This window comes from Jaculus jaculus, chromosome 5 (assembly GCF_020740685.1).
Source record: "Jaculus jaculus isolate mJacJac1 chromosome 5, mJacJac1.mat.Y.cur, whole genome shotgun sequence".
Taxonomy (NCBI): domain Eukaryota; kingdom Metazoa; phylum Chordata; class Mammalia; order Rodentia; family Dipodidae; genus Jaculus; species Jaculus jaculus.
Window position 1 is genome coordinate 169,138,918 of NC_059106.1, and position 16,613 is coordinate 169,155,530.

Below are 16,613 nucleotides of genomic sequence, written 5' to 3' on the forward strand. Positions count from 1 at the left end.
CCCATAGCTAATCTTAAGTTTCATGCTTACTTCCTTTTCAGTCATATTGGAATAACTGACACTGGACTTGCAAATAACTACAAAACTGGAGAAAATGTGTGAGTCAGCAGTGTATAGTGACAATAAGCTCATCCTAGTCGTATTTATCTCAGGACTACAAAGTTGGTTTACCAGGAGACACAGCGCAGTTTACTTTCTTGTTGTAGTGAAGGAGAAGAATCAAATGATGTATCTCCCCAGCCCAGTTTACAAATGTAACTGCCATTACTAAGCAATTTGAACTGCAAATTGGTAGCAGAGGTAAAGAAGAAAAGAAGAAAATATTTAGGACTGAACAAAGAAGACTTTGCTCTCTGGAGGTGGGTCTTCAGAGACTGGTAGGCTTTTCTTGCAGAGAGAGCAGAAGCAAAGCGATGGTGGGGTAGCTCTGTGAGTCCCCCAGCACGGGGGAAGCTTGGTTAGGGCAGCCGGTGAGCCTTAGGGAAGGACAGCCTGGGAGAGACTTCCAGTGGTCCAAGCTCAAGCACCTGAGATTTGGACTGCCTGTTTGCTTCTGCTAGGAATAATTTATAGTGTAAGCCTGGGATTTTAAACTCATTGTCATTTGGAACTGACTTAAAATAAATATTCTTTTAAGTAGTTTATTTAAAAGACAGGAGAAAGTTGGGCGTGGTGGTGTGTGCCTTTAATCCCAGCATTCAGAAGGCAGAGGTAGGTGGGTGGCCATGAGTTTGAGGCCACCCTGAGACTACATAGTGAATTCCAGGTCAGCCTACCTTGGAAAATCAAAATAAGTAAAAATAAAAATAATACATAAATAAACGACAGGAGATAATTCTGCTTTTTCATGGCTTTTCTTTGTTCTTTGCTATGTAAGGTCAGCCTGACCTGGGTGAGCTCACCCTTTCTGAATTAGTGTGACCAGGCAGGAGAGCTTTGATTTACCTGTGGAAAAAGTATCTGTCTGAAAGCTCCTTTGCATTTAAAGAAGGAGGCTGGTTGTTGGATGTATAAAAGGATGCTAGTGACTTCTGGAAGATAATTAGAAATGTTCAGTGATAAGAATTAAAAGGACTTTCTACCCCCCAACCCAGGTGGGGTCTCACTCTAGCCTAGGCTGACCTGGAACTCACTCTGTAGTTCCAGGGTGGCCTCTTAACTCACAGTGATCCTCCTACCTCTGCCTCCCTAGTGCTGGGATTAACAGGCATGCACCAACACAACTGACAAATCTATTTTTTTTTTTTTGACAAATCTATTTTTAATAGAAAAAATAGTCCAGTTTCTCTTTATTTATGTTAAATTTTTCTTGCTGCTTTTTCTGAGCATAAGGAAATTTGCAGCATAAAGGAATATTGCAGGTAGTGGGAATTGTTACTTGAATAAAATTGTACATGTACATATGCATGCATATATACAATGGGAGAGCTTGTCAGAATATGAAAAATTGCTTTGTGAGTTTAACTGACCTTTTCATTTGAAGCTGTCCACTGAATTTGCTCATGTTTGTACGTGTTTGTGCATGGTGGCCAGTCTCTAAGGGATAAGCTCCCTGGATATCCACCATCTAATTAGTCAGTGCTTCCACTCTGCTCTCAGAGGATTTTATACTGCTCATCAGCAGTTGCTGGAGTAGATAGGCTGTTTTAACTTATAAAACACTGTCAGTATAAACAGGAGCTGAGGTTGTAGCAAGCTTGCCACATGTGTGAGGCCTACGTTCAAAACCAAGCATCCCTTCACCTTTCCAAAAAAAGAAAACCAAACCAAAAAACAATGTTGTAGCCACAGATAAGAGATGTTACCAGTATTTATTTCAGTATTCACAATAATAATAGTATTAACAGCATATGAAATTATATATCTGCTAAAGTTTACTGAATTATTAATAGATTTTGGTAAATATAAGTTGAGGATGAGAGGGATTTTCTTAAAACAGCACAGTGTTACTGCCATGTAAGCTTCTGTTTTGCAGGTTAAAGTGGTGGAAATTCTACCTCACAGACAAGTACCAGGATGAAAATGATATAAGGTTCTTTAGCAGTGACCTAATGCTAAAAGTGGGGCCTGTTGAAGAGAAAATTTATTATTTCAAAACTTATTTTAAATCACATTTGGAATTTTAGCCAATGCTGGTAAATTAGTGAGCTGATACGTCGACAGATTCCTAAGTTGACAGACTTCAAGCTAAACGTCGTGGATGTAAAAAGATGGTACTTGCAGCTTAGGCGTGCACGAGCGGCCGTGTGCTGCGCTCCGTACCGACAAGCAGTGAACGGTGGCTGCCAGGGCCTGGGGGATTACTCACCTGTGCTTGCGGTTGTTAAACTGGTGAACTTTATGTTCTATGTAGTTTATCACAATTACAAAAAGTTGAAAGAAAAAGATACGATCTGAAATTATGACCAATTCCTTGGAATAAATCTTCTAAAAGATTTATGAGATCTCAATACTAAAGCCTATAAAAAATTATTAATAGAAGTAATTAAAGACATAAATAAAAGGAAGTATGTAGTATGTGCTTTGTTCATGGAGAACTCAGTATTTAAAAGTTTGAGATCTCTTCAAACTAATGTACATTAATTTATGCAATCCCTCATAAACACCAGCAGTTTAGTTTAATTTTGTCATTTTTCTTTTTCTTTTTTAATATGTGTTGGTAGAACTAAAGCTGCCATTAAAAAATGTTTTATTCTTATTTATTTATTTGAGAGAGAGAGAGAGAAGCAGAGCGCGAGATAGACAGGTAGAGAATGGGTACACCAGGGCCTCCAGCTGCTGTAAGCAAACTCCAAATGCACCTGGCTTACATGGCTCCTGGGGAATTGGACCTGGATCCTTTGGCTTTGCAGGCAGGCGCCTTAGCCTCTAAGCCATCTCTCCAGCCCAAGCTGCCTTTTTAAAAAAAATTTATTTATTTCACAGAGAAAGAAAGAGAAACAGGCAGAGAGAAAGAGAGAGAGAGAGAGAGAGAGAGAGAGGGAATGGGTATGCCAGGGCCTTCAGCCTCTGTAAATGAACTTCAGATGTGTGCACCACTTTGTGCATCTGGCTTATGTGTGCCCTAGGGAATCAAACCGGGGTCCTTTGGTTTGGCAGGCAAATGCCTTAACCGTTAAGCCCCCAAGCTGCCCTTTTTAAAAACAGGTGGTTTAAAAAAAAATCCATATAGAAGTAAAAAGGGTTAGGAGCAGCTCAGGCAGTCTCACAGAACAGAGCTGGAGAATTTACATGGACTGGCAACAAGATTGTTGTATTGCTAGTGATGGGACAGTGCTCATGAACACGTGGTGCCTGGTGGCTCACATAGCATAGCATCACCTGAGAGCATGTGGGAAGTGGTTTGCTGGCTCTGTCCCAGATCCTGTTGATCAAAATCTCGGGTTGAGGCCAAGGAGTCTGTGTTCAGCACACTCTTGTTATCTTTTGCAGTTGAAAGCTTGAGTAACACTGAGTTAAGATGTTTGGACGTAAGGAGATGCAAACCTGCCAAGGGAACAGATAGTCCAGGAACAGATCCATGCATATGCTGTTCACCTGATTCATGGCAGAGGAGGCAGTGCAGCGCACAGGCGTTCCAGTAAGGAGCGCTGGACAGTTCGTATAGCTATGTGGACAGCAAGTGCCTGGTCCTCATTGCATTACATGGGAAGTCAGTTCTAAAGCGGGGGTGGTGACTCATGCCTGTAATCCATGTGATCTCAGGAGGCTGAGGTAGGAGGATTAGAGTGAGCCCTGGGCTAGACTGAGACCCTGTCTCAAGACGGAAAACACAGAACATCTTTGAGACCTTGGGACAGTAGGACATAAAAATGATAAACTAGTTAAACACTTTTTTTCAGTGGTGGAGATAAAAGTCAGTGCCTCACACATGCTAGGTCACTGCTCTGTCACTGAGCATCCCTGCCAGACTTGGAGCACTTTTTTTTTTTTTTTAACGATTTTATTTTTATTTATTTATTAGAGACAGAGAGTGAGAGAAAGAGAGAAGAGAAAATGGGCGAGCCAGAGACTCTAGCCACTGCACATGAACTCCAAATGCATGTGCCACCTTATGCATCTGGCCTATGTGGGACCTGGAGAATTGAACCTGGGTCCTTAGGCTTCGCAGGCAAGCACCTTAACTGCTAAGCCATCTCCCCACCTCTTCTTCTTCCTTTTTTTTTTTTTTTTTTTTGTTAGTAAAAGGTGAAAGATTTATACGATTTGAAGAGAAACCAGAGTATCCCCACCTCTTCTTAATCAAAAGATCATAGTAATGCTTGGATCAGCACGTCACCAGTATGTTGTGTTACTTGTATATTAAGAGGCAAGAGGAGACCATCTGGTGTCGTCTTCTCTGCGTGATTTTCCTGAGGTGGGGCCTCCTGCTGCACTGGAGCTGTCTGTCAGGTTCTTGTTTCCTCTTCGGCTTTGGCTCAGGCTAGCTGGTCAGTGAGTGCCAGCTTTTCTCAGCACTGGGATTACAGGCCGGTGTGGCTGCACCTGGCTTTTCTTGTTGCTGGTGATTAACTCAGGTCCTCCTCTCCCCACCCAGAAATCACTCTTCCCCGCTGGCGCGTCTTCAGAGCCTTTAGTCTTGAACATGCCCACTTTGTTCCTCCTGCTCGTGGTCATATTTAAGGGTTCAGCCATGCTCTGTTTGATGGCTGCCACTTTCTCTGGGATTATGCATCAGTATACCATATGCCTACTTTCCTTGCAGGGCAATCTTAGGCTGCCCCTTCAAGAGAGTAATTTTATCTAAAATTGGGAACTTCCTACCCTAACTACAGCCAGAAAAAGTTCCCTGTTTTTCTTTCTCCGCTTGCATGTATGTGAGTGGTGTGTGCATGTGCATGTATCTATGTGCGCCCCATGTGCTCTCCTGTCTTTGGAGTGGAGCCTCAGGACGTCCCACTCCATTGCTCTTCCACCTGTTCTGGTGCTGAGACTTCCTCTGCTCCCCCGTGGGACTGGGCTTACAGACACGAGTGGCCACGCCTAGCTGTCATGTGGGTCCTGGGGATTGAATCCGAGTGGTCACCCGGGCTTCTCAGGCCCTCAAGCTTTGCACAGGAAGTGCTCTTAACCACTGAGCCATCTCTCCAGCCTGCATTCTCCTACGTCTTTTTTAAAATATATATTTTATATTTTATTTATTATTTTTGTGTGTGTGTATGAGAGAGAAAGAGAGAGCGAGGCAGGGGGAGAGGGACAATGGGTGTGCCAGGGCCTCCAGACACATGCACCACCTTGTGCATCTGGGTTATGTGGGTCCTGAGGAATTGAACCTGGGTCCTTTTTGCTTTGCCAACAAATGCCTTAACAGCTAAACTATCTTTCCATCCCTCTCCTATATTTTAAACTGATATACTATAATGTGAATTGTGAAAAAGACTGCTTATTGCCTTTGTTTGGTTAAGTTCTCAAATGTACATTTATCTGTATCCTGAATTTTTGGGGCGTCGTGTTCGGAGAGACATGTCCAGTTAATCCCTTATTTCTGCTCCTGCTTCTTCCATCAGTGTTTGCTCTCACAACCAAAGTTCTGGGCCATTCAGACCTCAGCCTTGATTCTCCGGACAAAACTCGAGCGAGGAAGCACACGGCGAGTGGAACGGGCGCTGAGGCAGACGCAGGTAGGAACCCCTGTGGCTGTGAGTGAGTTTGCATGCATGGGATTAGTGCAGTAACAGGATGGGTTATGCCACTTGGTAGTTCTGTGACCTTGTTAACCTGTGTGGGCCTGGCTTTAATCATGTGGTAAACAGGGTAGTAATAGGAGCATTTGCAGTTTTATGGTGACTCTTAAAGAGGCAGTGTCATTTATAAAATGTACGTGGGCTGCAGGTGCGGGTTGTTCAGAGAGATGAAATCAACCTCATGCACAAAGTCTGTGTCCAGACCTCAGCCTCCATTTAACACTACTGTCTGTTCCCAACAAATGTCTTGTATTCAGCTTATTTAACACAGTGTCTGATAAACTGCTTATGATATGAGTTTGTTACTGAGAAAAATAGAAAACCTTGCAAAAAAAATGAGGGTTTCATGCACTCTTTTAGTTCATGTCTGTTAATATAAAAACTGTGGGAGTGTATATAATTAGTAGAGAACAGAACTTTATTTGCTCTGGAAAATGGAGACTAGGAAGGCTGAGGCCAAGACGGTGGTAGTCATTGCATGGCGCCAGCCGCTTCTCATGGACAGTGCTGTCTGGTCCTCTTGTGGCAGGAGGCAGCTGCCCTGTTCTCTCAGGCCTGTTCATGCGGGCGAGTTCCTCGTCTCTCCTAGTGCTTTCACGTTGCAGTAAGTTCAACATTGAATTTTGGGGTTACCTGCAGATCATAGCAAAGAAAAAGTACTCTTGAAAATGTATTTTTAAAAATATTTTATTCATTTGTAAGGAGAGAGGGAGGGAAGGAGGAAAGAAAAGAGAAAGAGAGAGAAAGACTTGAATAGGCTCACCAGGACCACTTCCCAATGCAAATTAACTCCAGATGTATGCACCACTTGGTGTATCTGGGCTCACATGGGTACTGGGGAATCGAACCAGGACGGGCAGGCTTTGCAGGCATGTACCTTTAACTACTGAGCCCTCTCTGCAGCCCTCAAAAGCTATTTTTATTTAGAAACAATTTTGAACCTATATATAAATTATAAAAATAGTAGGAAGAACTCTCACATGGCCTTCACCATGAGACCATGTTTAAGTTTTATAAATGCCTAGTAAAGTTGTGTAAACCAGGATCCATGGGGCACATTAGCTGCCATGCTGCTTTCTTTTCCCTCAGTGTGGAACAGCTCCACAATCTTTGTTGACTTCTAAGGGTGAGTGTGTCTGGAAGGTGACCAGCTGAGTTACTCTGGAGACATTGATGTTTCCTCATAATTGAGTTCAGGCTTCACCTTTCCCATGGTAATATTCCAGAAATAGTGCTCTTCCACATCAGGGGGCAACTGATGTTTGTTTGTCCTGTAACTTGAATGAACTGATGCTTGTAGGGTTTTTTCTCAGTATAAAATTAATCTTTTGCCTTTGTAATTAATCAACACTTTGGGTGAGTTATTTTGAGAATATTCTATTGTGTGTACCCAACTCTTCTGTCCTAGTTCTAGCATTTACTGATGCTTTCATTTTAGTCTTCAGTGTTATTCCTTTAATTTTTTGGCATCATGTATCCCCTTATACTTTATCCTTTTCTTTTGAAGCACAGTCTCGCTCTAGCCGAGGTGACCTGGAACTTATTCTGTAACTCCGGGCTGATCTTGAACTCATGCCAATCCACTCTCTCTCTTAAGTGCCGGGATTAAAGGTGTATGCCACCACACCTGGCTGTCATTCACTTTAAAAATTTTATTTATTGAGAATGTTACTGAATGAAATACTGCATATTGGTTATATTCCAATCAAACTATGTTCTTAGGCTCCCTCTTCCACCCCATTCCATTCAAGGCCTCTTCAGTGGGTACTCACTGTGGGGTCTTGAGTACAGCGGTCGGTCTTGGATGAGGAAGGGAAGGGGATGACATTGCTTCAGGGTTCTCAGCCTGTGGATTTTACATCCTTTCCACCCTTCTTTCTCAGTGTTTCTTGAGCCTTGGAGGACTTGTTATAAGCCCCTTTAGGGCAGAACTTTCAACAGCCTCTGGTTTTCTGCTTTGATGAGTTTTGAGTCTCTTCAGTATCTACTTCTGTCTCCCCAGAGGAGGTTGTCAGGCTAGCAGTGAGAGCAGTGCTCATATTGGACCTGCCTCTGAAGTGTCTCCTGGAACTGGCAGATGTGAGAGTTGTCTCATGCTAGGCAGTCAGCTCTCTTTTCTTATTGTACTGATAAGTCTGGGTCTCCCTACCCAGTATTTGCTGCCATCTATAAAAAGCAGATTCTGTAGTCAAGGAGAGAGCAGCATGGATTAAGAAAAACACACAACAATGAGTTCTGAAATAACACTTGGAAGCATCCGTAGGCTTACTAAATAACCAGGTTAAGCTTATTTGGTTACTGTCAACCTTGTCCATGGCAGGAAACAGGAGGAGTTGATGCAGAGGGATAGAAAGCACTTGGTTCTTCTTCCTTTCAGTTTTGTTCGTAGCTTAGAGCAGTGAGAAAGAATACTGGGAAGGCTAGTCTTTTTCTTTTGACTTCATCAGTATGGTCTTGCTGTAGCCCAGGCTGGCCTGGAATTCACTCTGTAGTCTCAGGGTGGCCTTGAACTCACAGCAGTCCTACCTCTGCCTCGCGAGTGCTGGGATTAAAGGCGTGTGCCACCACGTCCAGGTAATTTCATTTTTATTTTTTCTTTTTTTTCAAGGTAGGGTCTCACTCTAGCCCAGGCTGACCTGGAATTCACTATGGAGTCTCAGGGTGGCCTCGAACTCACGGTGATCCTCCTACCTCTGCCTCCCGAGTGCTGGGATTAAAGGTGTGTGCCACCAGGTCCAGGTAATTTCATTTACCTAGAGACCTTGAATTCTTTTCTCAGTAAAGGAAACTAGGCAACATGATCAAAATTAAAAGTTTGAAGCTGTTTTGAAGCACTGTGCAGCATGGGAAGTAGAGGAGAGACAAAGTTAGTAGGTTTTCTTTTTTCTTTTTCTTTTTTATTTAGTTATATATTTATTTATTTTTGGTTTTTCGAGGTAGGGTCTCACTCTAGCCCAGGCTGACCTGGAATTCACTCTGTGGTCTCAGGGTGGCCTTAAATTCACAGCGATCCTCTTACCTCTGCCTCCCAAGTGCTGGGATTAAAGGTATGCGTACCACACCTGGCTCTTTTTTTTTTTTTTTTTTTTTAATAAGCTCCAACTTGAGCGTTTCCTCTTTGCTGCTGCTGCTGCTGCTGCTTTTTTTTTTTTTTTAAAGATTTATCTGTGTGTGCGAGTGTGCATGTGTGGGTGTGTGTTCATGGCACAAGGAGACGGTCTCTTCCCAGTGCCAAACTGCAGAGGAGCATTAGGCTAGCCGGCCTGCATGTTTCCGATTCTCCTGCTCTACCTCCCAGTGTCCTAAGCGCATCACAGATGCATGGTGGATCACAGGTGAATGTGCAGTTGCCTTTATCCTTAGGCTGTCTTAGCCCGAATGTTCCACTTGGCATTGGGGTTTATGTGGTGCTGGGGAGCTGGACCAGAGCTAGCAGGCTTTTCTAGCAAGTGCTTTCAACCACTGAGCATCTTCCCAGCCCTACTAGATGACCCACCTAGTTTAGTTTTAAAAAAATTAAAAAAAAATATTTTATCTGTATGTTTATTTGAGAAAGAGAGACAGCAAGACGCAGACAGAAAGAGAATGAGCACGGGCACACAGGGCCTCCTATCACTGCAGATGAACTCCAGATACACGTGCCACTTCGGGTGTCTAGCTTTACGTGGGTACTGGGGACTCAAACTTGGGCTTCCAGGCTTTTGGGTTTTGCAGGAAAGTGCCTTTAACTGCTGAACCATTTCTCCAGCCCCTAAATTTTCTTTTCAAGTCATTTTTTGAGCACAATTTCATGTAACGTAGGCTGTCCTCATAGACTAGGATGTCCTTGAACTTTGGATCCTCTTGCCCCTACCTTCCAAGTATTGGGAGTTACAGGTATGGGTCATGTCTCCCAGATTGCATTTTGGACATTATGTTTTTAGGATCAAATAACATGTGCTTTGACAAGGTTGCTAGAATATTAAAGTCCAAGAGCTCTCTGCCCATTCTCCCCTTACTCTCCCCTATCACCTGGCCATGTAACCCCTGAGACTGGGACTGCCTCGTGGTATAGTAACTGAGTATTTCTCTGGGCTAAGAGGCGGGAAGGCCACCTTCCCTGGACCCGCATGTCTGTGTACCGGCCGGGGCTGCCCTGACAGCAGTTTCTCACCTCTTCCCACCAAGCTCACTCACCCTCCCTCCCACCTGTGCCCTCTGTCTGAGTCTCCTGCTTCTCAAGTGTGCTCCCCCTGGCCTCCCCCCTCTGGGGCACACACTCCTTTCTCTGACTTTCTTTCTCTTTCTTCCCCTTTCCCCCTCTTCTTTGTTAGAATAATCTTAGATCCAAAAAAAAAAAAAGTGCTTTGAGTGAGGAGCAAGTCTGAAAGAGGGAGTCGCTGTCACAACCTCTTGCCCTTCCTTTGGTCCCCCTAGATTTGGGGTCTCTTCCTTACCTACGTGCTATATTAGGGTGGTGTGTATCTCTCTTCTTGAAGAGCTGAAATTGAGCTGTTGTTTCTTCCTCTGCAGGGTCTACCTCAGGATGGGTGGGGGAGAAGAACTTTCCACTTCCCAACCCAGAAAATTTGGAAATTAGCCAGATCATATGACAGGATAAATGCAGAGTTTGTCTAATTTTCTGCCATTGTTGAGCCACTTAGCTCATAATCTGATCTTTTGCCAATTCCTCTGATTTAAGTGTGATATAACAGTGTTTGTTGAGGTTATGACATCTCTGAAGAATAAGAAAATGATTTAAAATTACATATATAAAATCTTTTTTTGTAAAACGATTTTTTTAAACTTCTGTAAAAACCAGTTCCTTGCAGTGTAGTGTGAAGTGAGCAGACGCTGGACTGTGGAGGCGGGGGCAGGGTTGGGCCGGCGGAGCGCTTCAGAGGTGGTCGTAACATACCCTGGGGAAAGGCTCAAGCCCGTTCATGTGGGAAAACGCAGGCCCAGGTGAATTACTCGGATCTGGCCAGTTACCATTTGCATGGAAGGCTTCAAGGTTAGGACCTAAGTCATGGCATATTTTCTAAGTGAGAGATGCTAAACGTAAAATGAAGGAAAGGAATTCCAAATTGAGAACAATCCATTAAGAACACCCTACCTCATGTAGTCACTCGAGACTACATGTTCAAGGCTATTATGATGTGGATGATGATGGAAGAAACAGTGCTGATGGAAATCCTGTTTCGTTATTGTAATTGCTATGTAAAGTGAACTTATATTCTTGAGTAATCACTTATAGTCCACCTTCTTTAACCAGAGGAGCATGGTTTTTCTGTTGTCATTTACCTTTCTTTTCCTCATCTCACGTGACTGTGTATGATCAGCATCTTCTCAGTGACAAGATGACGTTCTTTTCTTCTTTCATGGCTGTTGTGAAAGTGGTGTATTACACATATGTCCTAAATATGAAGCAGATTAATTGAAACTCCATTAATTCAAAGGATCATTGTAGTGGTTTGAATGTACGCCCTCATAGACTCTGGTGTTTTATTAAAATTGAGTTTGCAGCTTTAGCCGCTCCCAGACAGGCTCCTGCTACAGGGGTCGTGTCACTGGGGCTGGATCTGAACTCCAGATATATCAAAGGTATTAAGGGCGAGTTTTGGGTTTTGTTTTTTTTTTTAAGGTGGGGGATTTCAAGGTAGGGTCTCACTCTAGCCCAGACTGACCTGGAATTAACTATGTAGTCTCAGGGTGGCCTTGAATTCATGGTGATCCTCCTACCTCTGCCTCCCAAGTGCTGGGATTAAAGGCATGCGCCACCACGTCCGATATAAGGGCAAGTTTTGAGCTCTGGTATTTACTGGCAGTTTATGTTTGCTTTTGCTGCAGTTGTTTCTCTGTTTGAGTCTGTGGAAATAAGCAGCCTCTTTTGCCATTAATGGAACTTCCCCTGTATCTGTAAGCTGAAGTAAACCTGTTCCTCCCCTAAGCTGTGTCTCTTTGGATGGCCATCATAGCACCATGGAACTCACTGTAACAATCATGTCATTTATGTCAAACCAAAAAAACACTCCAAAAAACAAACAAACAGAAAATTGTGCCAGCAAAATTTATCATTGCTATCTGACTTTCATAATAACTGCTTTAACCTAGTGTTAGGTAAAAATTTAGCCATTGGATGTTAGATTATTTTATGTTGTCTATTAGATAACCTTGATAATGAATTTCATTTACTCAGTCACCTCTCAAACCTGCTAGCTTGACTTGTTGAGGTCTGTCCTTGCTCCTGAGAACCATTGCCCAGAAGGAATGCTTTCCTCTCTTGGACTTCTGGGAAGACTTTGCATTCAGTTTGGAGTATGAGATTATAGTAGTTTTTTTTTTTTTTTTTTTTTTGCCACTGGAGACTGTTCATACAGCAGGTTGATATCCTAACTCTGATAGATTTCATAATTTTTAAGGGCTCTGTTTTGAAAGCATCTTTTAAAAAAAATTTTTTTTTGTTCATTTTTATTTATTTGAGAGTGACAGAGAGAAATAGGCAGAGAGAGAATGGGCGCGCCAGGGCTTCCAGCCGCTGCAAAAGAACTCCAGACACGTGCGCCCCCTTGTGCATCTGGCTAACATGGGACCTGGGGAACTGAGCCTTGAACTGGGGTCCTTAGGCTTCACAGGCAAGCGCTTAACCGCTAAGCCATCTCTCCAGCCCTTGAAAGCATCTTTTTAACATTTTTCTTTTTTATTTTATTTATTTACTTACTTGAGAGAGAGAAAGATGCAGATAGCCAGGCTGTAGGGGAGGGTGGGGGAAGGCATCTGGCATTATGTGGGTACTAAGGAGCCGAACTTGGCTCCTTAGGTTTCACAGGCAAGGGCCTTAACTGCTAAGCCATCTCTTCAGCCCTATTTTATTTTATTTTTTTCCTGAGACAAGGTCTCATGTAGTCCAGACTGTCTTCACACTCCATTTGGAACTGCTCTTGGTCTTCCTACTTCCACTTTCCAGGTGTTAGAATCCCAGGTGTGCATTACCACAGCTACAGCTGGCTTTTAGAGCACTTGTGCTGGATACTACTTTTGTTTGTGCTGAAGGCAGGGGTGTATCGTGATTGGGGTAGGGATGAGGACTCAGAATACCGCGGTTGTTGCCGTAATGAACATAATGCCCTGCGAAGGCTGAAACATTTCTCCTAAAAGCTGCTAGTCCTTGTTCACGTGAGTGCAGTCTCTAGCACAGCGTTATACCACCCTTGATATGGGCAAACTGATCACGTGATGTTCTGGCAGGTTGTAGATAGTGTTGGGATAGTTGGAGAAAGAGGTTCTTTGTGATTGTTATTTTTAAGTACACATGGAATTATCCCTGGTTGCAGGCATTTTATGAAATGCCTGGACTCTCATGTTTTGATTTTTTTGGATCATGTCATTCTTTTTAATTGTTTTTAATTCTAGAAACACTACTTGTTTATTATAAAAGTATTTAAACAGTACAGAAGTTGAAAGTGAAAGCACTTTTCTTCAAGTCTCAGCAATCTGTTATCTTGCAACCTCTTTCTCTGCATGAACATACGTGTGCTTTAACGTACATGGGGTCCCATAGACTGTGCCTTGTCCCTGACGGTGACAGCTTGGTCACCTTTGCATGCCATTACCTATGAACTCAGTTTGCTTCTTCCAGCAGCCATGTGTATCTGTTACCTAGAGGTGCTATGGTCTACTTCACCAGCTCTCCAGTTTTTTAAATTATTTTTTAAATTTTTATTTTTTTATTAACAGTCACAGACAGAGAGAGAGAGAGAGAATGGGTATGCCAGGGCTTCTAGCCACTGCAGACGAACTCCAGATTCATGCACCACTATGTGTGTCTGGCTTACATGGGACCTAGAGAATTGAACCTGGGTCCTTGGGCTTCATAGGCATGCGCCTTAACCACTAAGCCATCTCTCCAGCCCCAGCCCTCAAGTTTTTTGATTGTTGGGATTTTCAAATTATACGTTAAAAAGTTTAGTACTGTCTGGGCATGGTGGTACACACCTTTAGTTCCAGCCTGGGGGAGGCTGAAGCAGGAGGATCACTGTGAGTTCAGGGCCAGCCTGGAGCTACAGAGTGAGTTCCAGGTCAGCCTGGGTTAGAGTGAGACCCTATCTTGAAAAAACTGAAAACAACAACAACAAAAAAAAAACCAAAAAGAAAACAAACCCATAAAAGAGCAAAGCCATTGTCTGGTCTCCCTTTCCCACAGGACTGGGTTATAGCTATGTATGACACCCCAGGTGTTTACGGGGTGCTGGGATCAAGCTGGGCCCTCGTGTGCCTTAGGCCCTCCTGCCTGCTGGGCCATCTCTTCCAGCCACAACTCCGAAGGATTTGAAATGGAAGATACAAATTCTTTTCTAATTCACTATATAGTCTCAGGTTGACCTTGAACTCACGGTGACCCTCCTACCTCTGTCTCCCGGGTGCTGGGTTAAAGGCTCCACTTCCATTCTCACGTCTGTTGTTCTGTGCCTGCTTCAGCACCAGGAACTTCATTGTCAGTTGTCAGAATAGCACCAGATGTCGTTGTCCACAGGCTTCACAAGCCACAGGAAGAGAGAGGATGTGTGCGCTGTGTCTGTGCCAAGCCCACGTGTCTGTGGAGTAGGGCTCTCATGTTCACCTTACATCTGTGTGGAGCAATTAGTTAATACTTGTGAAATCCTTGCAATAGTGTCTGTCATATAAGCCCTCAGTAAGTGTTAACTAATGTTATCCTCACTTTAAAGACGAGGTAAAACACCCCAAATGGCTTAAGCAACTACCAGGTTCCAGGGAGGAACAGGCAGATTCTTTGGGTGGTCACATTATGGTGACTGAAGCGCTTTAGTTTTCCTGGGAGAGCTCCCAGTGAAGATGTAAGCAGCCACAGGCATCACTTCCCAGACTTTCCTGGGCCCATGGATCCTGCCGTGGGTTGCTTGTTAAAATAGAGCTCTTAGCTGGGCATGGCTGCTCGTGCCTTTGACCCCAGCACTGGTGTGATTGAGTCACAGACCAGTGGGGGCACCCCTGTGAGGACAGTTCCTTTGAAGATTAACTGAGTTGGAAAGACCAGTTGTGAGTGTGGGCAACAGCAGTCCATGGGTTGGGATCTGGATTGCATAAAAGGAGGAAGCCGGGCTGGAGAGATGGCTTAGCGGTTAAGCGCTTGCCTGTGAAGCCTAAGGACCCCAGTTCGAGGCTCGTTCCCCAGGTCCCACGTTAGCCAGATGCACAAGGGGGCGCACGCGTCTGGAGTTCGTTAGCAGTGGCTGGAAGCCCTGGCGCGCCCATTCTCTCTCTCTCCCTCTATCTGTCTTTCTCTCTCTGTCTGTCGCTCTCAAATAAATAAAAATTAAAAAAAAAAAAAAGGAGGAAGCCATCAGAAAACCTGCTTTTTCCCTTCTCTACTTGCTGTACGGTGCTGAAGTGACCTGCTCTGCCTGCCTCCCCCTTAGCACAGCTGTGATGGGCTGAATCCTTGAAAATCTATTATGTGTATAAAGGAACCATCTATGATAACTTGCCAAATTAGTAGTACTAATACATGTCTGTAAGTTGTTACCACGTATATTTTGGATTATATTTTCAGTCTTTCTTTGCATCAAAAGATCCACGCATAGGAAATTCTGATCTGAAATCCACTCATCTCTTAGGTGGCAATTGACAGACTATAGTTTGTGGACCCGTGGGGCACTCAGTTCATACATTTTTCATGGTAATCCTGAGATGTCCCTTGTCATTGTTAGTATTAGCATTTTATAAAAGTAGTATGTGGTCAAAATGCCAACTGTTCATCCACATGCAGGTAGAGGCACAAACTGAGCTGGTGGTTACTGTATGCCACATATGTGTATAGTTTGTTTTTTCTTTTCTTGAATAAAAGAAGTTTTGCCTGCAAATGCCTTGATGAGGCAATAAATACTGTGTCATTGGCTTCACCCTTGAGGATGAGTCTTCTTCACGCCCCGGTGGGTCGCACACTCAGAATTCCTGGCTGCTTGCTGATGTCTGTGGCTGTCTCCAAAGGAGGTGCCCCTCCTGCTCTTCCTACAGAGTGCTGCTTTACTCCAAAGCACTGATGGACACACTGGATATTCCAATGTGAACATGTGCTGTAAACTTTTTCACAAGTAAGTGAAGTGGGCTCGCCTCAGTTAGTTAAAGGCACTTGCTTGCAAAGTCTACTAGCCCGGGTTTGATTGTCCATTATTCACCTAAAACCAGATGCACAAAGTGGTGCATGTATCTGGAGTTCGTGTGCAGGGGCAAGAGGCTGTAACACACTCAATTTTTCTCTTTCTCTCCATATATATATGTATATATATATAAAATCTCCCTTCCCCTACCTCCCTGATCTCTGTCTCCTTACAAATAAATTAATTAATTAATAAATCAATGTCAGAAAAGACTAGTTACTGATGATAAAATGTTGAGCCTTCAAGAAAGAATGAGTTCTAGAAAACATGTCTACGCCAGTAAACTGACAGCTTTCTAACTCTTCAAAGTTTTGAGGTGTGACTTTTCTCATGACTGGTGGTGATAGTACTGCATCGAATTTTTAAATATTATATGGAATGTGTGAACATTTGGAAGATCAGAGCATGTTTCACAATCAGGCATGGGTAGAAGATCCATTGAAAGTGCAAGACACTTTCATTTTTGTTACTTGACCATGGATTTGAATGGAACAATAGTGTAACAGGAAGATTCATTGGCAGTATTTCAAATTCCACATTGCAAATAGCCTTTAAGAAGTTACCACATATTGAATTTTGGGGTAGTATCAAAGAACAATACCCCTAATTAAAATACTTCTTCCTTTTTCAACTGTGCACTGGGTGAAGCCAGGCTTTTCTCATAAGCTTCACCCTCCATGTCGTGCTGCAGTGACTGCAGATGGAGCGCCCAGCCCACAGCTGCTCTGTGTTAAGCTAAACACTTGCAGACTTGCCAGACTCTGCCGCTCTT

General features: G+C 43.5%; 1 protein-coding gene across 2 annotated transcripts in view; it reads left to right on the forward strand.

The window, feature by feature from the left end:
- The window catches only part of Ttc27 (tetratricopeptide repeat domain 27), a 125,862-nt gene that overhangs the window by 44,953 nt on the left and 64,296 nt on the right, over positions 1 to 16,613 (forward strand). For both annotated transcript variants that reach the window (XM_004667337.2, XM_045151126.1), the window contains exon 10: positions 5,508 to 5,621. In XM_004667337.2, the coding sequence (XP_004667394.1) occupies positions 5,508 to 5,621 (114 nt within the window). The remainder of the gene's footprint in view (positions 1 to 5,507; positions 5,622 to 16,613) is intronic.